At 44.3% G+C, this 27,970-nt stretch overlaps 2 protein-coding genes across 4 annotated transcripts in view; one reads left to right on the forward strand and one right to left on the reverse strand.

Moving 5' to 3' along the window:
* Nucleotides 1–88: 88 nt before the first annotated feature.
* tsen34 (TSEN34 tRNA splicing endonuclease subunit) lies at nt 89–6,904 on the reverse strand. Its single transcript, XM_083790042.1, has 6 exons — nt 6,805–6,904; nt 6,307–6,657; nt 5,747–5,882; nt 4,773–4,945; nt 4,224–4,323; nt 89–4,026 (listed from the first exon to the last, which is right to left on the reverse strand). Exons 2-6 carry the CDS (start codon nt 6,622–6,624, stop codon nt 3,824–3,826), a joined length of 930 nt encoding a protein of 309 aa, XP_083646168.1. The 5' UTR covers nt 6,625–6,657; nt 6,805–6,904; the 3' UTR covers nt 89–3,823.
* A 190-nt stretch (nt 6,905–7,094) lies between these two features.
* gtf3c2 (general transcription factor IIIC, polypeptide 2, beta) overlaps nt 7,095–27,970 on the forward strand; it is a 30,138-nt gene continuing 9,262 nt past the window's right edge. The window contains exons 1-18 of one of the 3 annotated variants that reach the window (XM_083789711.1): nt 7,095–7,490; nt 8,305–8,417; nt 8,580–8,685; nt 9,551–10,055; nt 11,098–11,240; nt 11,686–11,870; nt 12,487–12,581; nt 12,696–12,773; nt 13,005–13,106; nt 13,400–13,627; nt 14,154–14,265; nt 14,812–14,929; nt 22,244–22,275; nt 22,506–22,635; nt 23,514–23,658; nt 26,681–26,842; nt 27,110–27,197; nt 27,366–27,494. In XM_083789711.1, coding sequence (XP_083645837.1) covers nt 8,412–8,417; nt 8,580–8,685; nt 9,551–10,055; nt 11,098–11,240; nt 11,686–11,870; nt 12,487–12,581; nt 12,696–12,773; nt 13,005–13,106; nt 13,400–13,627; nt 14,154–14,265; nt 14,812–14,929; nt 22,244–22,275; nt 22,506–22,635; nt 23,514–23,658; nt 26,681–26,842; nt 27,110–27,197; nt 27,366–27,494 — 2,364 coding nt within the window. In that variant the 5' untranslated portion in view covers nt 7,095–7,490; nt 8,305–8,411. The remainder of the gene's footprint in view (nt 7,491–8,304; nt 8,418–8,579; nt 8,686–9,550; nt 10,056–11,097; nt 11,241–11,685; nt 11,871–12,486; nt 12,582–12,695; nt 12,774–13,004; nt 13,107–13,399; nt 13,628–14,153; nt 14,266–14,811; nt 14,930–22,243; nt 22,276–22,505; nt 22,636–23,513; nt 23,659–26,680; nt 26,843–27,109; nt 27,198–27,365; nt 27,495–27,970) is intronic. The other 2 variants (XM_083789712.1, XM_083789713.1) reach the window with 2 other exon arrangements.

Below are 27,970 nucleotides of genomic sequence, written 5' to 3' on the forward strand. Positions count from 1 at the left end.
GGTACTGTAGGCTGCTAGTTGTCTAGAAAAGGGTCTGTCTGTCTCTGTCCAGGACAAATCCTGCAAACTGCTGGACCGATCAGCGTCATGTTTTGTCATTAGGCCAAGGAAGTACCTCCACACATGTATAATATTTTTTGAAATATTAAACTTAAATGTTATGTAGTGGAAGTCAATGGCAGTTGGATCAGGCTGAAACCTATTTGAAAATCAGTTATTTCCAGTGACCAATGCAGTTGTACGATGAAATATAAATTGGGCTAAATGTTTCCCAAATGGTAATATTTGGTAAGAAATTGGTAGACATTATTGGTAGCATTAATTAATACTATTTGCAGTATCAATTTTTTATTTGTAAACCACATTTCTCACACCCAATGTGCAATACTCTGACTGTGATGAGAGACTCGTTGAATATGGTAGCCTATGCTTTTTTCCCCCTGTCTTGTTTAGATTTTGTTTCCTAATTTTCCTACAGCAGCACCAAAGCACTGGGGTTTGAGTGTGTGACCTGACCAGCATGACCATGTAATGTTTGTACATGTCAAGCTGCATGAACCAGGCCTTACACTATTTTCAACTTTGGTTGCCCTTAAATCAATACCCTATTCAGTACTTTATTTACCCTTCTCTCTTCCCTCCCGATGTTTTCCTTTGGCAGGTTTTGAAGAAGCTTCTGGAGCAGACCAGCCTGTGCTTTTTAAGCTTTGTTTAGACTGCAGCAAATTTGGTTTGTTTCTCAAATCTTATCTTTAGGACCGACTATCCACTGTAATTTGTACGTAATCGTCAACCTAATCTGCTACAGTTGTAGCAGACCATAATAGGTGAGTAATGCTTTAATTTATACTCTGTCATGACGGTGTCGCTTGACAAAAATCGAATATACAAGCTCACAACGATTTGTGGTGTGATGCTGAAAATAGCCGAACTACAATCTCAAAGCGCGAGTGACCGTATAAATCAGGCATGCGTCCAGACTGAGATTTATTTTTAGAAATCTACATGTACAGTAGGAATGTAGTTCAAATCTACATGTGTTTCTTTGCTGTTCAGCCAGAAATCTGATTTGGGCTACCAGTAGCCTATGCACATAGGCCAGGTGGAAGGGAGAAGATCATGGCTACATGTTATCATCCCCTGGCTTTCCCACAAGCAGCTTCAATCACCACCAAAGAAAAGTTAGATCTAAAACTATTTCATCAGGCATTTAAAATGGAGGCTCAGTTCTGTATGTTCATATTTTATCACAAACCTCTCTCTATATCTATTCACAACCTATTTAACCAATAGCATGTAATGTTGATGTACTCTGCATTTTGTATCTTTGATATTAGTGGTGTAAGGTCAAGGATGGTTGACAGTTGTACGTCTGTGATGTTTTAGTTTAGTTTGCTTTTGTACAGTGGAGATGGATTTAGGATCTGACTATTTTTGATTAACTCATTTCTCATTCAATTTCTCTGAATGTATTAATTTACTTTTCTTTCATCAATGTTTCCCTTTCTGTGCTTCTGTTAGGCCAAACTTGGTTGGAACTTAATATATCGTATAATGTTCCATTGCAACAACAAAAACAAAACTGATAAAATGTTAAAATGAATGTTGTCAAATGTATTTGTCTGGTTCTGGTCAAAGTGCATTTCCCTTCATAAGATGCCTTTTTGAAAGAACATTTAAGTTCAGAAGAGTAACCAACACACATGGGGAGTACAACAATTAACCAGCATACTTTTTTTTTAAATAAAGATTGCCTTTGGGGAAGGGTTTTTTGCAATACTTCAGTCAGGTGAGGTAATAACATTCTCTTTCTGCTATTGTAAATGATCTGTTTTGAGCTCATCATGCTGATGTTCTTTTTTTAAATGCCTAACCCTGTCAATGAAATATTCCCCATGTCTGTTCATGCTTGTGACCAAAAAAGGTTTACTGCTCAACATGAAGAGATTTTAACAATGATGAAACAAGTTCAAGGAGTAATCATTAATCCCAGGTAAGATTTGTTTAGATGGCATTCCCACAAGCCTGGTTCCTGCTAAGCTTATCATTTTTTTTGCACTTGGTCAGACACATTTTATGCTGGAGTATACCTATGTTGGAAGTCTTGAGTTTTCACACAACCCTCTTCAATAAAACCATTACCTGTGGGATAAGTGCAACTGAAACCGTTCTCTAATGGAGGCCACCAAAATAATAAGAATGGGCGCGCTATGAGGATACTAGTCTTGCTACAAACAAAACAAATTTCTGCATATCTTGCTATATTGTAATCATTTGTGCCATTTTTCACAAATAAACCCTTGTTTTTGGATCTAAAACTATTCAAACAATATGTATATCTAGGCCAGATTTAAATAGAGGTTGAAATAACTGCAGTTTCTAAACTAATAATTTAAAAATATAATTTTGTAAGGACTTAATTTATTCATTTTATGGGATATTATTTGTATTCATTGGAGGTTTCTCAACTGAATTTAGAATCCTTTATATTTAATACTTGTTACTCTCTTTTTTAGACATGGTCATGTGCTGCTATTTCATAGTACCAATGAAAATAAAATAATTATGTTTATAATCAAGCTATTGTTGCCTTAAAGTATTAATTCATATAGATAAGTAAATCATGTGTAGTAGGGTTGATGGTCATGTGTGCACGTGTGTGGTGTGCAATAGATTACACTTCCTTTTCTGTGCCTTAAGGTGGCAATCACTTGGAATATATTCTGCATTGTCCACACTACAAACCAGTATTGTATTTAATTGCCTTAAGTATGGTGGAACAGTGCCCAGTTCTGTTCACCACTAGTGCCTAATCACTGCAAATCTGCCAATGTTGTAATTTCTAAGCTCAGTAGACCGTCCTAGTCTCTAGGGTAGGGTTCCAATGAAAGCGATCAGGTGGTTGTGAGATCTAGACCCATACTTTTGTACTTAAGTACAGTACTTAAGTTTTCAACCCAATTCATATCAAGGCCCAACCACCATTTGATGAGATTTTGCCTCGCAGACCCAAAACTAAAGGATATTTATTTTTGTTGTCGTTGTACAACAAAAAGATTTTGGCCACAATTCCATGCTGTGTTGGTACCATAGGTGAGATAATGTTAATCAAACAATTCTTCTACATTCTCTAATTGTGTAACTTCTTGTAAATTAAGCAATGCAGATGTTTAACAATAATTTAACTCTTGAGAGCGTAAAATGAAAACAAATGAACCCGTTTCAATTTACGCTTTTAAAGAGTTAAAATCACACCCGTGTGAAGTGAGTGGTGCAACTCCGGGGGGGTCTCCGGAAGTTTCAGACCCACAGGAACGCACCCAGGGTGCCGGCCCGGTTCCCGGTGAGCCGCCCCGGTTCCCGGTGAGCCGCCCCTCGTCCGAAACGGTAGAGATATGACAGAGTTTCCATGTGGGGGTCACGGGGGAGTCCCCAGAACATCCAGTCCCCCAGGAACGTGCCCAGGTGGCCGAACCGGGCGGCTCACCAGTTCCGGCGAGCCGCCCCCGTCCGAAATGGTTGAGAAATGACAGAGTTACCGTGTGGGGGTCTAGTCCCTCTACTGTACTGTACTGGCACACCCGAAATCATCATATATACAGTTAATATGTGCATGTGTGTTTGTGTATGCGTGTTAGGTTGCGCACAGGTGGTGAAAAATAACCATACTGTTTTCGTGCTCAGACCCAGGCACCCACCCAGCCAGCCACACACATAGCTCCGTAAGGAGTGGTTGCACCACTCAAAAATCTACAAGGGTCCATTTGGTTACAAACTCTCCATTTTACTGTGGACCACCCTCAACTGGTTGAAAACCACTGCGTTAGACCATTCCACTCCACTGTAAGGAGGTGTACAGGACATGTCCCTTTCCGTCCACGTCTTCTGGACGAGGGGAACACAGCAGCACCGTCTTCTTCACGTTAGAACCAAGCCGAGCCACGGACAGAATGTCACACAGGGACAGGGGTTCGTCTAGCCGCACGCACACCACAATGAAATGAGCATGGAATCGCAGTGGGTCACCTAATTGAGAAAAAAACAAGAACACAGAACAATTGAAACTAAAGAAAGATACCAAGTAGTAAGTAAGTTATTGTGACATATCATGCTTGTAGATCAGATTTTGTGTAAAGGTGAAAAAAGGAAACAAGTGTAGACCCCTGAAAGACCCCGGTCAATTACATATAGGGTTTAAGTGGTTAATATTAATTTATATCCACCTGGGTAGACCAGGAAGTCTCCTCCAAACTTCCCTGCCGACGTCAGGAAGAATCCTCGACCTCTAAGGTCTCTGAACACCTGGTAGCGAGTCTCAGACATCTGGAACCAGAAACCGTACATTGACAATAACACAGTACATTGACAATAACACAGTACACACACACACACACACACACACACACACACACACACACACACACACACACACACAGATCCAGTAATGGTGGGGTGGAAATGGTAATAAAATAATCACGGCCGCCCTCACCCTTTACAATTACATTCTAAAGGGTGACGGGCTGTGATTTTTCCATTACTTTCATTAATTGTCATGTATTTTATTTGAAAGTGAAAATTTCCTTTTATATTTAAGTTTACTAAATGTTTATCAATGCTGGCCAATCAAATCATCTCAAATTTGGTACACACAATGACACAAACACACAAAGCTGGGCATAGGTCAAAAATTATAATATCAAACTGGGGGTCCTTGAAATGAAAAGGGTTGAGAATCGCTGTTATAAATGAACTGTGTATATTGATGGGTCTACCTGGTCTGAGGCAGGCCAACAGATCTTCAGGTAGTCCCTGTCATCACGCCAGTGGTCCAGACCAGCTCTGGCCGTGTTCAGCTGAAGAGACATTGCTTCACGAGGGAATGTGAAGCTCTGCTCTAAAGACCTCAGACGTTCTTCCACAGCCTGCTGACTTCCTGAGCCTTCACCTGAAACAACACAGCACCGTACATTATGCATTATTATTATTATTAAACATAAAACACATGCACAATCTCAAGTAGCATAGTTTTGCTCAACCAGAGAATATGTATTAACCACTTGAACCCCAGTGTCCCCATGGGCATGTCATTGCGAACGCAGTGAGCCACTTACTATGACAGCAAGAGCTGAATGTCTGTGTGTGTGTGTGTCACGCTGTTACACCACCCGCCCGCCACCAGAGGGCGCAGCTGTAGCACACACACACACACAGGGCGCAGCTGTAGCACACACACACACACACACACACACACACAACCACACACACACGAGCTGCGTTCGCTTCCCGCGTTTGCGCGTCTTACTTGTAATAAGTGAACCTTCAGCGGAAAAACATCAGATCAAGTGCTACATATTATCCAACATATTAATAGAAAAGATGAGTAAACAAAGAAAATATTAATTTTACACAATTTTACACAAGCCATCTATGAAATCTAAAAAGTTTAATCTGCATCACAATTTTTTATACAGTATACGTGTAGGGGAGGGGGAGGGAGGGGTACCTGCTTCATCCCCCTCTAAGCTAAGGGGTGAAAAACGTTGAAGACGGGGTGAAACGTTGAAGACCTGTGGTGTGTAGAGTGACAATTTTTGGTCAAGTATTGTAGTGCAGATGATTGCAGAAATCAACGATACAGTGAAAAATGAAAACCAGACCGCCAAATAGTCTAAACTTTCCGGCCACGATTCTGCCAATAATCATATTCTTTGAGACACATATCTGAGTTTTTGTCTGTCTGTCTCACCTTGCTGTCTGTCTTTCAGAGCGGTTAAGAGAGCCTTCTTCCGGTCCTCCAAGGCCAGAACACTCTGCTCCTCGTAACTCCTCTCCTGCTGCTCCTCATACTGTTCCACTGATCTCCTTCTCTTCACCTCCTCTTCCTGCACAACACACCAACACCTCTTTAAATTACTTACACTGTAGAGTGGTTTCCACAATGGGCTTCTTTAGGCCTCATACACACAAACGAACATTCTGTGTTCCGTCCAATGGAAGTCACGTGGTTTGACCAAACACTTGCGTTTGATGGGGGGAGGGGGAATCAAACAGTGTTGAGAAACACAGGCGGAACACAGAATGTTCGTTTGATATGTGTGTATGAGGCCTAAGGGGTGCCCACAGACTTGCACACCTGCACCTCATGATCAGGGAGATTGACAACAGCACACGCACACACCTTGGGAATGATTGATATAAAATTAGCAGTACTAGAGGTCCTGGTTGGTAGGATATAAAACCAGAAGTACTAGAGGTCCTGGTTTTAAGTACCAACAGGGTTAGAAGAACCAATGTTTGAATACAAACCTTGTGTCCAGTAGGGAGCGCTACAGCTCTGCCCATCTCCCCCAGGAGACGTGACTCCTCGTGTTGGAGCAGCAGGGGTCTACCCAGGCGGGTGTTCTGTCTGGGCTGGCGGGGCAGAGAGCCCACCAGGGTTCCCACAACTCCCAGGCCACGGACCACTTTCAGGTCGGCAGCACGAAACAGAAGAGGGGTGGAGTCACACAAACTGACCCCCACCGCCGAGGAGCACTCCTCCTCTTCATCGCCTTCTTCACCTCCTTTCCCCAGCTCCTCTACTGCTCTTTCCTCATTAGACCCTTGTCCTCCTGATCGCTCCATAGTTCTGTCACTTTCATCCACGTGGGTTCATGACTGAAAATTGTATTCAAAGTATATAGTAGTAGTATTATAGTAGTATTATAGTAGTACTATAGTATAGTACTGTATGTAGAATGGGACTTTGAGTACATAAAACACTTTTTTTACCACCAAATGATGAATACAATGAACGTCACTTACCACAGACAATAATGAAATCAATGTGAATTCATAAGGCAAGGAGGGATTCACGCATCACGCTCTCTGTTGGTTCGGAGTGAATGAAACACTCGTGTGTACTATGTGTACTGTGTAACACAATGATGCTTGATCAGCTTCACGGGTGAGCTCGGGCGGGCGGAGTTTTTATTTATTTTAAACGGTGTGAAAAGCTCACCGCGCGCATCCGGGCTAACTGGGAGTCCTATTGCACGCGCACCCAAAACAAACAGCACTTCCGCATGTGACCGGCCAATAGAAATGTAGTAGACAACAACTCGCAAGGGTCTCGCTTTTAATACAAAAATATAATAAAATAAACAAATCTGCTACAAGTTTAGTTAACAACGTGAACGTTGTGAGCTTGTAAATCGGTTATTTTTGGCAAACGGTGTCATCGCGACCAAGTATAGGCTATCTAGTTGAAAGAAACGGGCTGTTGTTTTGGTTACAGAACTGGTACGTGCCATATGGGTAGTCCGCCAACGCTATGTGGCGATAATATGCACACGCAGATGTAAAACACATTATTGGAAGAAGTACATTGAAAAATGCAAATGCTTCTCGGAGTTGAGTGTCGGAAAGTTGCATGACAAAAGTGGATTTATATGAAACCAAAGGCATGCTGGTACAAAGTGGCCCACGCTGCCCGTAGAGGTGAGAGATTGGTGAGTTTATCGCCATTAAATACAATACAGTACACTACTGTGCTAATGCACAGCCACAGTTTTAACTTGCAGTCTTGCACACACGGTTTTAAACTGCAGAAGCAAGGGGTGAAAGGCGAAAGAAACGTATCGTATCAGATAGATCTGGGTACGTCCTGTCGTAGATTGCAGATTACATTAGCCTAGAAACTGCCAACTGCTGGGTTATACTTTGTCTTTGTTGCACTGGGGATTCGAACCCTTGCAGCCTGAAGAGCTGGAACGAACCGACCGAGGTCTTCCACTTTGCGCCACTATAGGACAGGACAAGTGCCACTTTCAACCGGGTCAACTCATTATAGGCGAAAACGGTCCATGTTCGTTTTAATTTTTCATATAGCTAACTGTCAACTGTGTGTTAGCATTGCTACTATTATAGTTTGCAAGCCTTGCTACCATCAGAGAAGTCAAGCCAATATTGTTATTTATGTAAGTATGACACAAGATTTGTAGTAACATTTTGATGACCAGGGGTGGAGAAACTGGAGATGTCCCACACTGGACATATTAGAAAATCAGTCTATTATTATAATATTATTATTTACAGTTGGAAGAAGGTCTCTGGTTCGATCCCGCATGTGTTTCGACTTATTATTAAAATACTTGAGCGCCATCTGGCGACCATGATGAAGTTACAAAGTATTGGAAGCAGAATTATGAAGGTGATCTGTATGGTCAAGCAAGCTATGTAGCCACTGACATTATGAACTCAAGTTTACTCAACGTACATGCAGCACAAATTAAATATGGTTTGCCTCTTTGCCTCTCCTTCCAGCTTGGCAGATCGATCTGTAGATGTTGATATGAGAGTCACAATTCTCAGTCATCGAGCTGGCATTGGTGGCTGAAATTAATTCAGCTAATTACAAACTAACAAGTAATATGGAGGTATGTTTCTTCAGTGTTCATGTTTTGCAATTATGGCATACAGAATATAATGTCACATTATGTCATTAATGGTCTTGAATGCATTTTATTTATTTATTTTGACAGATGGGTGAATGTATGTTGAAGTAGGTAAAATATGTATTATTTTGTTGTTAACTGCAGCCATCACCCCAGGCAGAGAATGACAGTGTTCCTCTCACACACGAGGTTGCATCCAGGGATGTAACCACAACACAAGCAGCTCTGGCAACAAGCACATCTGCACAAGGTATGACGTCATAGTGATATTGTTGTTGTAATAATAAAATGCCTTTGCTTCCGCATGCCCTATTTTTTTTTTTTTAAGATATTTTTTTGCGGCTCACGCCCCTTTTTTCATTGATTTTTTAAGGGACAGACAGTAGGCTGACAGGAAACGGGAGAGAGATGGGGGGATGACATGCGGTAAAGGCCGTGTCGGGTCCGGGAGTCGAACCCGCGGCACACCGCGACTGGATCACCAGTCCGGTGCCCAGACCGTTACGCTACGGCCTGGGCCTCCGCATGCCCTATTAATGGCAGCCACAAATTCTATTTACATGTAAAATGCACAGTAGCAAAAATCGCAACTTAACAAATCACAGATTACCAATAGTTGAATTGATTCATTGCATAGGGCCTAAATGGACAAAAGGCCGCAAGGACTTGTTGTGTTGTGTACTAAGTGTTTGACTGTACTCTGTTGCTGTATTTACATGTCTGTCTAATAAACTATTCAATTAATCAATCAATCAAAAGGAACAATATACTTATACTTAACAATATACATAACACATTTTCTTTTTAATCTATAGTCTCTTGTTGAGAGCTGTGGGAGTTTCCTGTTGTCTACCGCACCATGCACTGTTTTTAATGTATTTCTATCATGAAATAGCCATCTTTGACTTTCACTGACATCATCCAGTACTGGCTACCAGACTGGCCACATGAAGTCTACATCGTGATTTGTGGTCTTATTATTCAATACGTTTCACACTTGATCATCTAGCTCCAATTTCACCTCTGCATCTTTTCACATACAGTACTACATTTGTATTAGTAAATCTAAATATTTAATCTAATCTAAATCAAATAATTGACATTATCTCTCACAGGGGATGGGCCAGTTGAACAGCACTCAGATTTGAGCTCAAGGGGGAGAGCACGGAAGAAAAATCCCAGATTTATGGACTACGAAACTGACCAGGATCTTCAAGAGGAAAAAATAAAAGGAAAAAGAAGATCCCCCATCAAGAAAAAGTTGACTAAAGGGAAAGTAACCCAAAAGAGGGGCAGAGGGCGTAAGCGCACTATCAAACCAACGGAGGACGGTGACCAGGAAACTACTGAAAAACAGCCAGTTGAATCTGCAGAAAAACCCTCAAATAAATCTACTAAAAAGACCCCAAAGGCAAAAAGGACTCCAGCTAAAAAGACACCTGCTAAAAAAACGTTAACCGAGCAGCCAAAACCAAGAAGGAAGCAGGTGACAAAGCAGGTGGTACAGGATGTGGGTCCAGCTGAAACACTGGCAGATCAGGCGAAATCCACCAGCGTGCCTGAGGAAGAGCAGGAGGAGTGTGTGCCCGGTGGCCGTCCCAGGAGAAGTGCCGCTAAAGCGTAGGTCACATCGACAGTAGTCTGCCACTTACATTCTATTCACTTATATATCATGGCTGTGTCTTTATATGGCCACCTGTGGAAGTTAAGGTTGATTTGTACTTGCATGCCGGTGTCATGCACTGGAAATAGATGATCCTCAAGTAGTAGATCAGCTGTTTTGTGATACACCCACCTGGCTTTAGGGGGAATGTCCTACTAGATGACAGATTTTTGGCAGCACAACTTCTCACACTGCAAGAACAACCCCAAAATCCCACAGTGTTATTTGAGGAATGCTGGCGTGCGTTTCACTGTGGACCAGAAAGCCAGTGAAGGAAGAAGACCATTTCTAGTAACTTTAGAGTAACTATTCCTTCATAAATAGTTAATTGATCATTCGCAATCATTCGTTATTTAATGACTTGGTTATGACTTGTTGTTTTTCTGGTTATGGATTTAAAACCTAAAATGCCTGTAAATATTTAACAGATCTTGAACAAGCTGTTAGTAAAGTTAAGTACTTACTAATGACTTATTTAACAACCTTCAGTACAAGTAAACCCTTTCTGCTGCCAACTCCGCCTTACTGACATCATCAGTACAGGAAAAGACAATACCAGAGCCTCTTCTCTTGTAAGCCACTCTTGGAACCTACAGCTGGCCTCATCTAGCATTCCATCGGACACATATTTTAAAGTGTTAAGGTCCTTGCAGACTGCTGCGTTCTCCCGGCATTTTCCGGGCATTTCTTTCGCCCGAAAGAAAAAACGCAGCAGTCAGCAAGGACCTTAAAACTTTAAAATATGTATTAGATGGGACATTTATATTGTTCTTTTGTTTTTTGATGGAGCCAGAAGTATGAAATTGACAGCATCACTGATGAGAGAGGAGGAGAGGAGAGAGAGAGAGTGGACAGCTGCCGGTCCTGGTCAGGGAAGGTATATGGAAGATCCCCCATGTGACAAGCCGACATCATCACAGACACAGGGGTTCTGAAAGGGCACATTGCTTATGCAGTTCAAATGTAACTGGCTTCTAATGGCATCTCGTTCTTCTATAGGGCATTGAAGTACCTCCACTCCTTGGCAAAAGAGGTGCTAGGCGGTCCCAGCAATGACTTGGAAGCTCAGCAGAGATCCCAGAGTGGTGCCTCCAGCCCAATCTCTGAGCCTGATCCAGGGTGGAATGCTCCTAAACGCAGAGGTATGGCCACAATCCTGTGGCTAACAGCCTAATAAAGGGTTCATACTGTATGCAGTGCTGTAAAAAAAAAAGGCCTGTAAAAATGTTAGATTCAAGATTACACATGCTATGCCCACACTGTACACCTATTTTATGCAGATAATGTATTAAATACCAAAACCTTTATTTTATGGAAGAATACTCTTTAGTGCTAAATTTACCACAAAACTGGACAGGTATTCTTTTAAATGGCACAAGGCAGAGGAACATACTAGTCTCTCTTGTCCAGGATCTACACGGCCAAATCTGGAGTGTTAATTTAAAAGTCAGTGCTAAAATGGTAGAGATGGTCCCTTACTTACAGTTTTCACTCTTTTCTTTTGATTTTATTTTTTTATTTGTATTTGAAATGTGGATCATTTCAGCAGTGTTGTAGCAATACTGTACCCTTAACATGTGTTTACAGGATGGGTTAAGGGTAGAAAGAGGAAGCGCTGTGACATTGAGGCATCAGATGGAGATGAGGACTTTCTACCGGGAGGCAGTGGCGAAGATGCAGAAGACGAGGAGGAATACTCAGAAGGGGAACTTGAGTCTGACTTGGAGCCAGCGGTTGAATCCCATGCACAACATCGCATCAACAGGAATATTGTGAGTACTATCTTTGTTCCCTCTATCAACATGTGAGAACAAAAACACAGACTGAACCATTTCCAACATGCCATACGAATGCCAGTCTCTTTTCTTTTGTACAATAATTGCAAGGTGAAGGCAGCCAGGAAAGAGCATGTTAGAAAGAGGAGAAATAGGCCTGGGCGGCTAGGCGATCAGTCTGGGCACCTAGCTGATGCGTGTCACCCCCCATCTCTCTCCCCATTTCCTCAGCCTACTGCCCTATCAATAAAAAAGGCATACAATTCTAAAATTAAAATTAAAATGGGAAAATATACAAACTTCTTCTTCAAGCTGTTGTTTAATACAATTGAATTCAATTTAATTCAATTCAAGTTTACTGTAATTTGTGCACAGCAGAGTGAGGCAATACTTCTATTCTATTAGTCTTCTATTAGTGCAAAAACTAAAATAAATACCAAATGCAGTCCATATTACTTAAAATAATGTGTAGCGCAAATACAAAAACACAAAAATAAAATAATAATGAGACAAATGCAAAAGTAGAAGTGACCAGTGTCTTTAGTACAGGTACTCATGCAACAGAATCATGGAAGGATCTTCTGTCTTTGTGGGGGTTCTCCTTTCTGTGCAGATAAATCAGGGCAGACTGCATGGCACTGCGTCCAATGGACTTCCTAACAACATGCTGCTGCCTTGCTGGGAAAGCACACAGGCCAACCAGAAGTTGTAAGTAGTAGCCTTGCCACTTTTTTCACATGTTTTCATTTGCATGGTCCCTGTGCCGTTGACTGTGTGCATTACTATGCTTGATGTAACTGTGTGTGTTTGGTCCGTTTCTAGCAGAGAGAAACATCAAAGCAGCTGGGTCTTCCCAAACTGGATACCCTCCATGAATGACTGGAGCATTGTTCCACAAAGGTTAGTCCCTCTTTTATACAAAATCTAATATTACTAGTAATAATGTCTCACTGAATGGTTACTGGTGAGAGACAGTCACATTGAAGACTTTAGACTAGAGATATACCATTGGCCAGCTAGCGGCTAAAGGCCGGCTACTGGACCCTGAGGCATCAGTAGTGACTGCACAACCATAGAAGCGCGTGTCAAAGTTCATTATTAAACAATCCTTCCGATCTGTGTGTTCTTCAGTGATTTGGAGGAGTATCTGCCCCAGGAGATGCAGTCTGCTGCTTTCAAGATCTCCCGAGAAGGTCTGACCAAGGCGGAGACCCCTCTACGAAATCTCAACAGGTTGGGACAATCAGCTGCTATAGTTATTATTTAGTGTAGTTCCACAGTGTTTCCCTCAATGTGTTTTTCTTATAATAATCTGGATTACTGTATATACACTATAAATATCAAGTCCTATCTAGAATTATTAAAGGTCCCATCCCCATTATGCAATTCCTTCCAGTACATTTTGACATGCATAGTTTAAATTAAAACATCCTGGTGGAGGATCCAGGTGCAATTATATAGTGGCGCCGACTGGACTGGTTTGAACACAAAAAAATCAGCTGCCTGTTTCTTTGAATCCCTTCCAGGTTTGAGGCTGTGGACACGCACCCAGAGCGCTGGGACACACTCATGTTTACTGGAGGGCCAGTCTGGGCTATGGAATGGTGTCCATGTCCGGACGGCTCCAATGAAAACCAGTACGTAGCCCTAGCCTGCCACAGAGGCATGGACGACCAGCATTGTTCCAGCAAGAAGTACCCTGGGCCTGGCCTCATTCAACTGTGGGATCTCAGCAAGCTGGAGTATGGTAGTAGGTAAGGGGCAACTGATGCAGATAACATACGTACACAACATCACAGGTTCAGATTGGTCCCATGCTGCATGCTTTTTCCTTTCTCTCCGTTATACTGTTGACAGGGGTATCTCCATCTCTCCAGCTCTTTAGTAATTAGAAAATAGATTTTCAGATCGGCATACCAATTTTATCCCATCAGTAGAGAGAACTCATACAGGATACAGAGTACAGACTAAAGAAGTAAAATTTGGAACTAAGTGATTAAACAAATAAAAAAAGCAGACAAATTAGGAACTGGAACACTATGAAATTGAAGCTGACTTGATAGTCAATTTCTGTCTACTGAAAAACTGGAGAGATGGTGAGAAAAGTTCTGTTATGATATCAGAATATAGAGCTTTAACATTTTTGGCATTTTCTTACAAAAAGAAATCACATTGATTGAATATTGTATTGGTCAGAAAGTACAGTCAGACATTTAGGCTAAAAGAATAAGACTTAAACCACCTTTTCCCCCTGCTCTTATCAAATCCATCTTTTCCCAGTCCAACCTCACGCCCATCTCTAGTGTATGGTTTGGCCCAGGACAAAGGTTTCATCTGGCAACTCAAGTGGTGCCCTGCGGGAGCGTGGGAGCTGCCCACCTACCCCAGGAAGGTAGGAGACATGAGCTTCATCACTCACACACAAGCAGCGCGCTCATACCCAGAGAAACATTTTAATATTGCAGATGTCAGCATTGTTTAAAAAAAACAATTCTGGAGACACTTTCATCCTGGGGACAGACACTCCCCATGCAGGTGTCAGAGTGCAGAGTGGCTCAGTCCGTTGGTGTGCATGCCATCTAATTTCTATTTTACTGGTTCTCTCTACCCTTTTAAATATTATTTATCCTAAACACAATAACCCTGGCATCCCTAAAAATAATAAAATGAAAGGGTGCTGATTAAATTAGCAAGACTTTGAGCCTAGGTTGAATATGTGGTGTACTGGACATGTAAATGACGAGTAACTTGTTTAGAATTTGTGAAGCAGGGATTCTGTACAATATGTTTTCATTTTTGTTATACAATGAAGGAAATCTCTTTGTCTAAAATAGCCACGTCACAATGTGCCACATTTAATTGTGACGTATTGTGAGCTTGTAGATTGGCCGTTTCCTGACAAAAAGGTAATTGTTATTCGCTCCTCTCCTTCTGTCAGGCTCCATACCTGCCAAGACTTGGTCTGCTGGCAGCAGCTACCTCCACTGGCGTTGTGACCATCTACAGCCTGCCCCACCCACAAGCTCTACTTGCTGGCAAAGAGCCAGCCAACTCGGGTAAGACTTGGGAGTTGAAATCGAATGTAACTCAACCTCCAGACAAACGGTGTCGAATAACTCTGATAATTGACGGCGTAACTATGGTGGCTGGCAACCACAAACTGAATAGTCCAGTTATCACTGTATCATTGTGCGATTATGTGGAGGATAATAAAACATTATTTACTGTTTCGGGGGTTACTCTCCAACTCTTGAAGATATCTTGCCACTATTTGGAGTTGCATCAGGTTGTAGTTTGTGGGTTTCCTCAGTAGGGGGCAGTGTTTGCCAACGTTACCAGTTGTGTCTGTTGTCTAATTTAGTGGTTCTCTACCAGGGGGGAAGTCAGACAGATATTTCGTGAAGACACTAAAGCTAAATTCCAATACCGCAACTTTCACACTCGCTCACTCTCCTCGCGTCCTCCACTCGCTCCTCGGCTCCGCCCCCAGCGAGGAGGAGAGGAGGAGGAGAGGATTCTATGCGAGGACAGAGTGGTGGTCGAATTTTCCTCTGGAATCGGAATGTACTACGCTGTCATTTCAAAGCGACGGCACAATCCGCGATCACTAATGACGTGTATCAATTCAATTCAATTCAAAGGGCTTTATTGGCATGGGAAAACATACGTGGCCAAAGCAAAAGTGGTGTCACACAGCTGGATCACTGGAACTCCAAAGTCCGAACAGAGCCGTACAGTGCAGAATAGACAATTCATCATTTTGTACATGTAACCGAGGGTCCGAGGCCAATGTGTATGTATTGGTAACATGTGCAAGGCAAGGCTATTTATTCCTGAAATAGTGAATAAGCGCCAGGATGCGCACACGTATAAATCACCCCCCCCTCCTCCGACAGTCAGTCCTCCTCCGCGGTCTTTGCAAATAACGGACACTATAACAGGAATTAGGTATAGTCTCTCTGACTTACATATTCAGTTCAGTCCACATATAAATAAATACATTTTTCATTTTTGTCACCGTCATTCATAGCAGTCTGTGCATTCAGGCATGCACAGAGATAAATTAACTATAGCTTTTGAGGTGCGCACAATATAGCCGGCCTAATTTATATATCCTACTTTTATTATGCTTATATCACACAACGCAATAAAGCCAGTGGCTTGTTGTGGTCCTTTCACTTTCACATAAGTAGGCTAGATAGGCTACTTTATCATTCTGAAGCTCTATTCATTCAGCGAAAATGTGTCTCTTCAACAAACAGTTGAACAGTGCGTGCATGTGTGTGTTGGCCGTTGGGTCGGCGACTTCAGCCAGTCAGCCGGCCGGCAGCTAGTAGATGGGGGGGTGCACAGTATCGGGTTTCATCAGTGTTTTCTGTGCCACATGTGGAGGAGGCGGACTTATGTCACTGGAGAAGGAAAAAAAACATGTACACGTGATGCGGAAATCCGCTGCGAGGAGACAAAATACCCCACCGAGCCTGCACCTGATGTACACTCGCTCTATGCGGTCTCGGAGAGCTCACTCGGCTCCTCCACTCGACTCTCCTCTCCTCCTCGATGGAGCGCTTTAACAATCGGAACGTTAACCATTTCCGGGTCACGCTGGAATGACCCCGAGTGACCGAGTGGGAGTGAGCGAGTGTCCGAGATTTTGGGTATTGGAATTTAGCTTAAGGAAATTGGGACTTCCTGAAAGTTCATATAATGGCCTGTTGTGGCGCTGTCATTGGGCCCAAAAAAACCCATAGCTCCATAGAGGCCCATGTATTTGGACCCAACTTCACCTAGACTGTATTACCTTAATAAACATGGTCATGAATACTTTCTGCTTCCAGTCACTAGTTTAAAGTCTAATTTCTCATGTCATAATATTCTTTTTGGAAAATTATGGTCCCATTTATTTAAAACAAATGACCATAAAGTTGCTTATGTTCTGAGGGGCGTGGCTACCGTTACAGTCTATGAACGGGAGCCACCCCCCGTTCATCCAAAATAAAAACCAACGAAGAGTAAGGGGGGAAGTCCCGCCTTGTTGTCTGGGCCAGCCAATGGCCAGCTGGGCCCAAACGGAGCCAGCCAATGGCCAGCTGGGCCCAAACGGATCTAGAAATATGGCGACTTACAGTGCAAGGAATTACAGGCTTCATTTTACGTCCATGTTAGACCCAGGGAACGCTTTGTCCATATTTTTTACAGTCTTATGTTCTCTACTGGGTTTATGCAGGTGCAACAGCCCAGAATATACCCCCGGCCAAACTACAGTATGCCTAGCCTGTTTTATACCCCAGGGTATAATCTGGGCTAGCCCAGAATATGCCCCTCTAGCCCAGACTACCCCTTGTGCTCTTCATGAATTATGATTTAGGTATAACGCTAAATATATGAATTATGATGTGGAGAAAGAAAAACGTTCAAAGTTCATGTGACCAGCCTGTGATGATCAGTCATCCATGAAGTCATCTATTCTATGATGTATCTGTGAAAAATTACTCTAAAGGTTCAGTTAAGTGTGATCGTACAGTAGCCCCTTTGACTTCCATTATAAAAGTAAAGTTCCATAATAATTCAGTAGTATAAAACGGACGTGAAAAATAAATACTGGCAGTGGGCATACAAAAGCTTTTGCTTATTGGTCCAGTGGTTTGTAAGATTATCTCCGGACAGACACTCACAGACAGATAAACAGACACACCATAAAAATAGTGAAAGTATCAGATCTACAAGCTCACAACAATAGATCAACATAGGTTGACTATTTTCTCTCACCCAGTGGCACAGAGTCTGTGCATGTACTGTAGTGTACATACAGTACAGCTAACATTGGACGGCTCAGGCGATGGTCTCTGTGGTCCAGTCTATCATAATGAGACATGAACACCATCAGCCTCTGGGGCTTGGTGATGAAGACTGTTATTAATGAGATTAATGTCTCTGTTATCTGCACCATCCATCATACACAAGACCCTGTTTGTGTCTAGCGAGTGTCATGTTAAGTCATTCTGGCCATCTGCATGTGTGTACTGTATTCCTCTGTTAGTCTGTCTTTGCCTGTTAACTAAGCCTTAATTTATACTTTGCCATGTCAAAATATTGCAGGCATGTTTTTCACTTAAAAATATAGTTATTAGTTATAGATGATGCTTGATGAAAGGGTCTCTCATTTGATACACAACAAACACGTCTTGATGGCAATAAATGCCAAAACCAAATGCCAACTCTCTCTCTCTCTCTCTCTCTCTCTCTCTCTCTCTCTCTCTCTCTCTCTCTCTCACACGCATGCACGTGCACACACACACACACACACACACACACACACACACACACACACACACACACACACACAGTGGGGGTTCCTTCAGGAGATAAGGACGATATTTCACTAGTGCTGATTCACAGTGTTGGATATTTTCCATAATCTCACACCCTATGACTGTCATTCATTCATGGTCCCCACGATTTACAGGCTGTCTGCTCTGGGCTCTGTTGATGTTGGTGATTTGCGGTGTGCTTTTATTCTCTCACTATGGGCAGCCTGTGGCTTTTACTGCCTGAAAAAAGTCATGCCTTTGTGCCATTGCCACTCTGTCAGGGACAGAATGACAGGGCTGTTTTTTTTTTATCCCTATCTATCAGCCAGTCAGTCAATATCTTCTTTTAATAATCTTTTTTTAACCACATTAATCCATAGGTTTCCTAATCCTGTCATATTGGCCACAAAACATTTGGCATAAATCATAAATAGCAGATTGGCTATTTTTGGTGTAGAGGCAAAAAAGGAGGGAGGCAAGAACTACTGTAGCCTGGAAACCAGACCAATGTTCCAGAGCTGCACATCACTGCATCAGAAGTCGTTTTAGTCTTTCACACTCAAAGCATCTGCCATCAGGACGGACATTATACATGTACATTATATTCTGGTTTGGATTGCCAGTTGAAACATTAGGCGGTCACACAGCATGAATGCTTGTGCTGTATTTCTGTTGCTTCACCAACTCTCCATAGCCTTTGATTTCCATTTTATTTCTGGTCACGGCTCATTGTCTCCACATTCACAGTGAGTGTTTCAAGGCGGGCAGCCGTGGTGAGGAGAGGCTCCCCTCCAGTGGTGGTGGTGGTGGGGAGAGGCTTCCCTCAGTGGTGGTGGTGGTGGTGGTGGGGAGAGGCTTTCCTCAGTGGTGGTGGTGGGGAGAGGCTTCCCTCAGTGGTGGTGGTGGGGAGAGGCTTTCCTCAGTGGTGGTGGTGGGGAGAGGCTTTCCTCAGTGGTGGTGGTGGGGAGAGGCTTTCCTCAGTGGTGGTGGTGGGGAGAGGCTTTCCTCAGTGGTGGTGGTGGGGAGAGGCTTCCCTCAGTGGTGGTGGGGAGAGGCTTCCCTCCAGTGGTGGTGGGGAGAGGCTTCCCTCCAGTGGTGGTGGTGGGGAGAGGCTTTCCTCAGTGGTGGTGGGGAGAGGCTTCCCTCCAGTGGTGGTGGAGGGGAGAGGCTTCCCTCCAGTGGTGGTGGTGGGGAGAGGCTTCCCTCAGTGGTGGTGGGGAGAGGCTTCCCTCCAGTGGTGGTGGAGGGGAGAGGCTTCCCTCCAGTGGTGGTGGTGGGGAGAGGCTTCCCTCAGTGGTGGTGGGGAGAGGCTTCCCTCAGTGGTGGTGGGGAGAGGCTTCCCTCCAGTGGTGGTGGAGGGGAGAGGCTTCCCTCAGTGGTGGTGGTGGTGGTGGGGAGAGGCTTCCCTCAGTGGTGGTGGGGAGAGGCTTCCCTCCAGTGGTGGTGGAGGGGAGAGGCTTCCCTCCAGTGGTGGGGGAGAGGCTTCCCTCCAGTGGTGGTGGTGGTGGGGAGAGGCTTCCCTCCAGTGGTGGTGGTGGTGGTGGGGAGAGGCTTCCCTCCAGTGGTGGTGGGGAGAGGCTTCCCTCCAGTGGTGGTGGGGAGAGGCTTCCCTCCAGTGGTGGTGTTGGGGAGAGGCTTCCCTCCAGTGGTGGTGGTGGGGAGAGGCTTCCCTCCAGTGGTGGCGGGGAGAGGCTTCCCTCCAGTGGTGGCGGGGAGAGGTGGTGGTGGTGGAGGGGAGAGGCTTCCCTCCAGTGGTGGTGGTGGGGAGAGGCTTCCCTCCAGTGATTTTGAAAGGTTAGAGGGCACTTAACACTGTGTGGCGGCGCTTGGCTGATTTCACAATGGGAGCTGTAATACTATGTTGACCATTAATCCATTCAGGACTGACGTCGGGAAAAAAAAAGTCTTCTAAATAATGACAATTTTCGGAAAGATTTGAGGCACATTCACGGCGCGCTATGAGCTTGTAGATCTGCTATTTTTCAATAGCTAAATTATAACATAATGTTTAAAACACCAAAAGGGGTTCCCGCTCAAAAAAGTTGTTAAATAACACAATATTCCTCTCTTCCTCTGCTTTTAGACTGGGGCCCTGAAACATTATCACACTTTTTCATGCAAACCCACCTTTGTGTATTGTATTAACGGTATTTAGTTACAGTACTATCTACTCACACCAACTTGTATGCTTTTTGGAGGGAGTCGGGACAGGGAGGCGCATTGAATATGTTTTCGAATGGTGCGCGTTTCAGTTCAATTTCATATTTAAACTGTTCCACTCAGAATGTTTTATCCATGTTATTGGGTGAGGGGTGAAAAAGGACCTCAGTGTGGTGAACAGAGGCGAGAGGTGGAGTCAAGGTTTGGTTGGTGAGTACGCGGTACTGATGTTTTGGTGTCTGCAACACCCTAAGGACGGTGACTTATCCGACTCCCCAGTGATTGAAAGTCATCTGCGCTTGAAGACATGGCACTAAGAGGGTCATTCAGGGTCAAATAGGGAAGGTCAGGCCGCGGGCGTGCCATGAAGCCTAATTTATGCTCCATTGCACGCAGCATCACGCGATGACAATAGCAGACCTACAAGCTCACAACACGTCACATCCGCGTGTAAATCGGGCTCACGATGGGCGCGTCCTTCTGACTGGGCAATACCCATTTGTGACAGGTCACTTCTGAATTGCTTTTTGCCCGCCAGCGCCAATGACTGACTGAGTGTGAAATAGCAAATGGGAGGCGGATACATGGATGAGGGGATTGGGTGGTGGGGACAAAACAGAGATCAGAGCAGCTCAGCAGCATAGAAAAAAATTGATAAATTATGGTGTGGTTTCCCATCAGACAAAGAGACAAGGATCTGTAATTGAAATGACAAAGAAGATCCATCGCTGAGACAGTAGCTTGGCTTTGGAAGGCATGCATTTTAGGCGTAGTAGCTGACGCCTTATGGCCCCCTATCCCCGAAGCCCCGCCCACCAACCCCACACGCCTTATGGCCCCCTATCCCCGAAGCCCCACCCACCAACCCCACACGCCTTATGGCCCCCTATCCCCGAAGCCCCGCCCACCAACCCCACACGCCTTATGGCCCCCTATCCCCGAAGCCCCGCCCACCAACCCCACACGCCTTATGGCCCCCTATCCCCGAAGCCCCGCCCACCAACCCCACACGCCTTATGGCCCCCTATCCCCGAAGCCCCGCCCACCAACCCCACACGCCTTATGGCCCCCTATCCCCGAAGCCCCGCCCACCAACCCCACACGCCTTATGGCCCCCTATCCCCGAAGCCCCGCCCACCAACCCCACACGCCTTATGGCCCCCTATCCCTGAAGCCCCACCCACCAACCCCACACGCCTTATGGCCCCCTATCCCCGAAGCCCCGCCCACCAACCCCACACGCCTTATGGCCCCCTATCCCCGAAGCCCCACCCACCAACCCCACACGCCTTATGGCCCCCTATCCCCGAAGCCCCACCCACCAACCCCACACGCCTTATGGCCCCCTATCCCCGAAGCCCCGCCCACCAACCCCACACGCCTTATGGCCCCCTATCCCTGAAGCCCCACCCACCAACCCCACACGCCTTATGGCCCCCTATCCCCGAAGCCCCACCCACCAACCCCACACGCCTTATGGCCCCCTATCCCCGAAGCCCCGCCCACCAACCCCACACTACACATTCCCTGTCTGTCAGTCATCCCAGCCTTGGCTAGAATTGGAAGGCAGCCATGGCCTTCTAGATGGGATGGAGGAGTAGAGACTGGTGGTCGGCCTCACAACAGGAAGCTGAAGAGCATCCTCCAAGTGGGGTGAATTTAGTAGATGGTGTTTTTCATTGGGCTGCTTGATGGAGGAGAGGGCAGACCGTGTTCAATGTCCGATGGTAGCCGTGGAACAGTGGAAGCTGTTCAGAGAATTGGTGGTTGATGCTACGATAGTACGATAGGCCACCTTGACTTTCAGCTGTTGTCTTGTATGTCCTATGAGACATACTGTATAATATACTGTATATGCTGCTATACTGAGAGAAAAGGATTTGTTGTTTCTTTCAACAGAAGAATCCAGTCAAGTTCCCCCTATATTCAAGGTACGCTCCTATACCTTTTTGTTCTTGCTTAATGTAAATCGCTCTGGATTAAGAGCATCTGCTAAATGCCTAAATTGTAAATTGCATAAATTACACCTGTCTTGCGCGCGCGCGCGCGCGTGTGTTTGTGTGTGTGTGTGTGTGTGTGTGTGTGTGTGTGTTTGTGTAGCATCTTGCTGTGTTTCCCATTGCACCTTCTTATTAAAGCATCTCCCATTCCTCTCTTCCAGGCAAAGGGTGTGATAACTCTGAAGTTGGGTTCCTTCAGAGCTCCACACAATGAAATGAGTGGACAAGTTCTATCTATGGACTGGTCAGCGATGAAAGACCACAGCGTCGTGGCTCTGGGCTTCTATGACGGTATGAAGTGGTGCATTATAGATTGACTGAACAACCTAAGTAGTAGTCAAGTCAAAGTTCTGTTCTGTGTACTACTTAAAATCCTCCTGTGCATTTACGCATTAATTGAATGTGTGGGAATTAAGCTTTTAGTGCTGTAACCACACAAACCGTAGCGTCCATATTCTGAGAATGAGAGGTTTGGTGTAGAGTAAAAAGGAGGGGAGTCAGGGACCGAGTACAGACCCCTGGAGGACCCCGGTTAACCCATTTTTACCTGAGACAGTTTTCTGAAAAAGCTATGTTTCTATGTCAGTCGTTCTTAGATTTTTCAAAAATAGCAGACCTACAAGTTCGTAGCGTGCCACTCGGTGCCGCGCTATAAGCTTGTAGATCTGCTATTTTTCAATAGCTAAAGCATAACATAATGCTAATACCAAAAGGGGTTCCCTCCCAAAATGGGTTGTTAACAGGGTTAAAGTGGTTAGGACATTAATGCCTCTATTTGCTTTCAGATGTTTGCAGTATAGTACTTGTTAACAGTGTTTTACACAATAGTTGATGGTAATTTGTTTCATTGGTGTATGAGTGTTCAAATACAATGCATACTAATTACAATTAGTTTGCACACTGTATTATTACTAGCTCCCAATTTTGTATTGCTAGTCAACATTTTGCGATCAGGATAACAATTAGAACCAGACTGGTGTATCGGTTAGGCTGATATATTGGCAATTATTTGACTTCTTTGACGACTCAGTATCGGCAATTATGTAACAAAATGTGTAGTTTTCAAAAAGCTGTTAAAATGTTCAGTTTCTGTTTCTGTTTGTGCATACAGTATACTGTATATATAACAATAGTGTGTATAACATCTTTCTGTCTCTCTCTCTCTGTAGGATTAGTAGGCCTGTGGAACTTGTCATCCAAATCGTCTTTTATGCGTATGCGCGAGCCAGACCGCTCCCTCACCTTCCTGCCCTATCGTTGTTTCCAGGCCCACGACAACTGTGTCAGAGCCCTGGCTTTTTGCCCTGCTTCCAGGTACCACTCTCTCTCATCCATGCCTCTCTTCTCCTTAGTCCCCTCGTAGTTAGACCTTATCCTATCTTATCAAGCTCGCAATGTTGTGAGCTTGCTGTTGTCACATAGCCAATCTTTGGCTATGTGACAACTAGGGACATGTGGCCGCCTTGACGAGTGCCTACCTGTATTTATTACGGGCAGCCAAGCACAGCGTAGCCAACACCGTCGCCAATCACAGCGCTGATTGTCTGCCGTAACCTCAACCGCAATGCATAGTGGGTTACATAGTGGGAACCCTACAAACCCTCCCAAACTCAGATCAGCCAATGCAGGGAAGCTGGAAGTACCCTCACTAAAAACGCAGGGACAACGCTCCACACGTCCCAAACTCTTGTATAGTATAGTTTATTGTATAGTTTCATTATATAGAGATTCCACTGTTACGTTCCTAGCTTACGCGTGTTTCTTGAATATTACTCTTTGTAAGTATGTGATGTATTGCCATGCTTTTTTGTTCTTGCCTAATGTAAGTCACTGGATTAAGAGCGTCTGCTAAATGCCTACATTGTAAAATTGTGCATGATGGGAAGACAAGTTTTTATTAGCCACGTCACACGCGCCTCCCAAGCCCCCAGATCGGCTGTACAACGTTGAAGCTGCCACTGCCTACTGGCCAAAAGTGGAACTGCAGCACGTTCATGGAGGTGGACGGACGTTCAGTGACGTCATGTGCGCAACGTGCGTCAACCCTGACCTCAAATTTGAGACCGCTCTCAACTTCTGCTCCCTCGAGCCATTGAGTTATAATGGTACTTCCGGCAGACTTCCGGGTGCTTCAAAACGCCACTGAGCAACTTCGAGATGAGATGAGATGAGATATACTTTATTAATCCCCGAGGGGATTTCCATTGAAATGAATAGGGGACGGGGCAGTCCGCCCTCTATCCTTTATAATTCTATGGTGCCTCCATGCAGTGCAATGTGCAGCGTCTTGTACGGCGTCTCTGTTCAAGCCTGTGCAATCGGCGTGCGCAAATATGCGCTTGACACGTGTGGGTTAGAATCTTGATCTTGCACGTCTGCCACGAGGAAGCATATGCCCGGGCCCCATATGCCTCTATCCAGATGTTCTGGCTGGGGGGAGAATATGCCCTCGCTTATACATGTCGTTCCAACACGACCTTGAGCATCTATTCATGCGCCGCTGTATTAAGCTAACTGACCCGTGTCATATTCCAACCCCCCTTCCTATCCTAACGTTGAGTGACAACGCTATACAGTATTTACAGATCAGACGATATCCCTAATGTATGCACAGTTCAGCAATATGCCTCTGTGTGAATATGGAAACCAGGCGTGTGAATGATTCTTGGTAAAAGGGAAAGCAACAGAAGGTTTAGGCTGACTTTATACTGTATTTTCATATCTTCATATGATTATTTCTGTCATATTCGAGAATGTATTGAAATATTGCCTGTTCCACTCACTGCACGCCTCTCCGTTCTCCATTGTACTGTGAAATATACCAAAAAGGCCATCGAACATGCTTTATGTTCACTGGTTGATATAGCCTTATCTGGGACAATGTAGACACCCCCACCCTAAAGAAAAAGAAAAAGGTCATGCAACCTCGTGCAGTGAATTTAATTCAGAGTGTAGTCTAAAGGTCTTCAGGCCATTAACATTCACAGGATGTCGGCTTGTTCATATCGGCCTCATCTATGGCTGTGGAGTGTAACGGGCACTGTCAACCTCCTGGCTACAAGCTTCACCAAGCTGCATTATATGTGTGTTGAGCTGTCAAGAAGTTTACTTCCACACAGAGAGAAAGAGAAACCGAGTGAGCGTGCAACTCCCCCGTAGGGAAGCTCCATCGGGTTTTCCATCCTCCTTGTCCTCTTATCATGCTATGGGGTACATGAGTCATTCAGCTAAAATCAAGTGTGTGTGAGTGTGTGTGTGTGTGTGTGGGGGGGGGGGGGGGGGGGGGGGCTTGGATAGAAAGGTGAGTTTAGATTTAAAATCAAAATTCCGACAAATATGACGTAAATTTGTGGCAACATAAACATTAAATGCCATTGACAATGAAGGGAAAATTGACGTTGTATGTGACAAAAGGGATCTCACCATATATGGGCATGAAAGGGACAAGGACAGACAGATACAGATATCTCCATATACTGTATGGGCATAAAAGGGACAAGGACAGACTGATATCTTCATACAGTATATGGGCACAAAAGGGACAGACATGGCCACTCTGACTTGGATATTTGGTCGGTGGTGCGAGTAGGTCTGAGGGCCTTGTAGCGGCCCGAACTTCTAGTTTAACAAATCAATTCAAAATTTTCTGCTTTGATTTGAAATAATCTATAAATTATACTTAAAAAAAGCATGCTGCAAGGTTATTCAATTGATTGGAAAAGTAATCGATAGAATAATCACCAAGAAATAGTTGCAGCCCTACCCTGCAGACTTCAACTGGAGGGTCGACCATCATTCCAGACTGCCAATGTGACCTTTGGGTTCTGTCTGTAGACCAAGACTCAGGCTACCACAGTCGTGGACATAGATCAACTGCCCAATGGAGCAGGGAAAACTAATTAGAGAGAGTTAACGGAGCAAGGAGACGGTTGCGCGTGCATGCGCGCGTGTATTCACAGGGAATTGAATGAGTGAAAAGTGTGGCTGGAAGAGATAATGTTTCAATTTTAAGCACTTGGCTGACACTATAATCGAGAGTGTCTTGGAATATCGCTCTCTAACTAATCCCTCCTGCTTTCCCAACCCCCAACTACCATGCCTCTCGCTCATCCACATGTTTCACCTTTCATGTTTCACATTTCACAAACAAGTTTGTGAAATGTCACTAGGATAATTTAAACTGTAGACAGACAGACAGACACTAGTATGGACCTGGGCATTTGCTATTTTGCACACTGAGCTCTTAAGTATGTTTATTCAAATATTGTGTTAGGGTTTGGATATGTGTATATTTCCATTTTCTGAATTCTGAAAACAAAAATGTAAACTGTGTCAGTGATCTGATGGTGACTGCTGGAGACGACCGCATTCTGAAGACGTGGGACCTGACGAGGCTGTACGACTGCATCAACGCACAGAAGCGTCACCTGACAACTGAGATCTTTTGGCCCTTACACGGCTCCGGCTACTTTTTGTCCCAAGAGAGCACCTATGCGCCGTATGTATGATACACAATTTCCGTTGATTTACTTTCTCACATTGATTCTTGTGTTTTGTTTTGATAAAACCCTGTTGATTCCCAGGGCGTGGAATTCAATTTAACAGCAGCGAATCGACAGCATGCAATGATGACATTATCAATAAAATACAGAACACTAACCCCTGCCCTTTTCTTCTCTTTTTCCCCTTCCCTTCCCTCTTTTTGTTTCATTACGTCTGCTGTTGATGCGCCTTGATGGTCTTGTATTGCTGGTTTGTTCCTCAGAAATGGCAGCCAAGGCATGCATTTCATAGACCTGGGCTACAACAAGATCAAGGCTGCCTTCCTGGTCCCCAGGATGGCCACTATGTGGGTGAGTGTTGTTTTTCCGTGGGCCATTAGCCACAGTGCTAGCAGTGAGAGGGCGCAGCTGGTCGAGCTGTTCCTTTGATTCAAACTTTTCCACAACTGAACCCATTCTAAGTTTCACATGAGATGATCATCTCGATGCTGATTGAGTCTCTTTTCCATGTCATTCCAGTCCATGTCGTTCAGTGACTGGATGAACTGCCTCTTGACGTCAGACACCGTGGGCGAGGTGATCTTTGATCTACTTCCCCGGCTCAACTCCAACATCCAGAACACCAAACTGACCCAGCAGAGGCGATTTGTACGTCCATGTAACCCGTTAAAACCTGAAGCCCATTCTGCAAATGCCTTCTAAATCAGTACTGTAGTTCTCAAAACATTTTTGTGTCAAGGAAATGTTTGATTTGCTGTTTTTGCCAATGTATTTTCAACCTATAATGACCAGAATAGAGAGTACGCCCCCCCCCAAAGTAAAAACTTTGCAGATAGAGGATAATTCAACTATTCAAGCTTTCCACACAGCTGCAATGCTGGTGAGTTTAAAGTTGTTTAATACAATCAGATAGGACTTTTCTGTTTGGATGTATGGGCTGTCAAGGCCAGGAAGTAGTTTTTTGCCACTCAGTAGGTGTTCCCGCGTGACGTCTGAGTACAATCATGCAAATAGCCTCTATTATTATATTATTATTATATGGACAGTAGGGTTTTGATTGATTGTTTGAATACTTTATTAACAAGTTTGTTAACAGTACAGGGAGTACAGTAAACGGCTATGCA

This window comes from Protomyctophum parallelum, assembly GCF_964188405.1.
Source record: "Protomyctophum parallelum genome assembly, chromosome: 19".
NCBI classification, from domain to species: domain Eukaryota; kingdom Metazoa; phylum Chordata; class Actinopteri; order Myctophiformes; family Myctophidae; genus Protomyctophum; species Protomyctophum parallelum.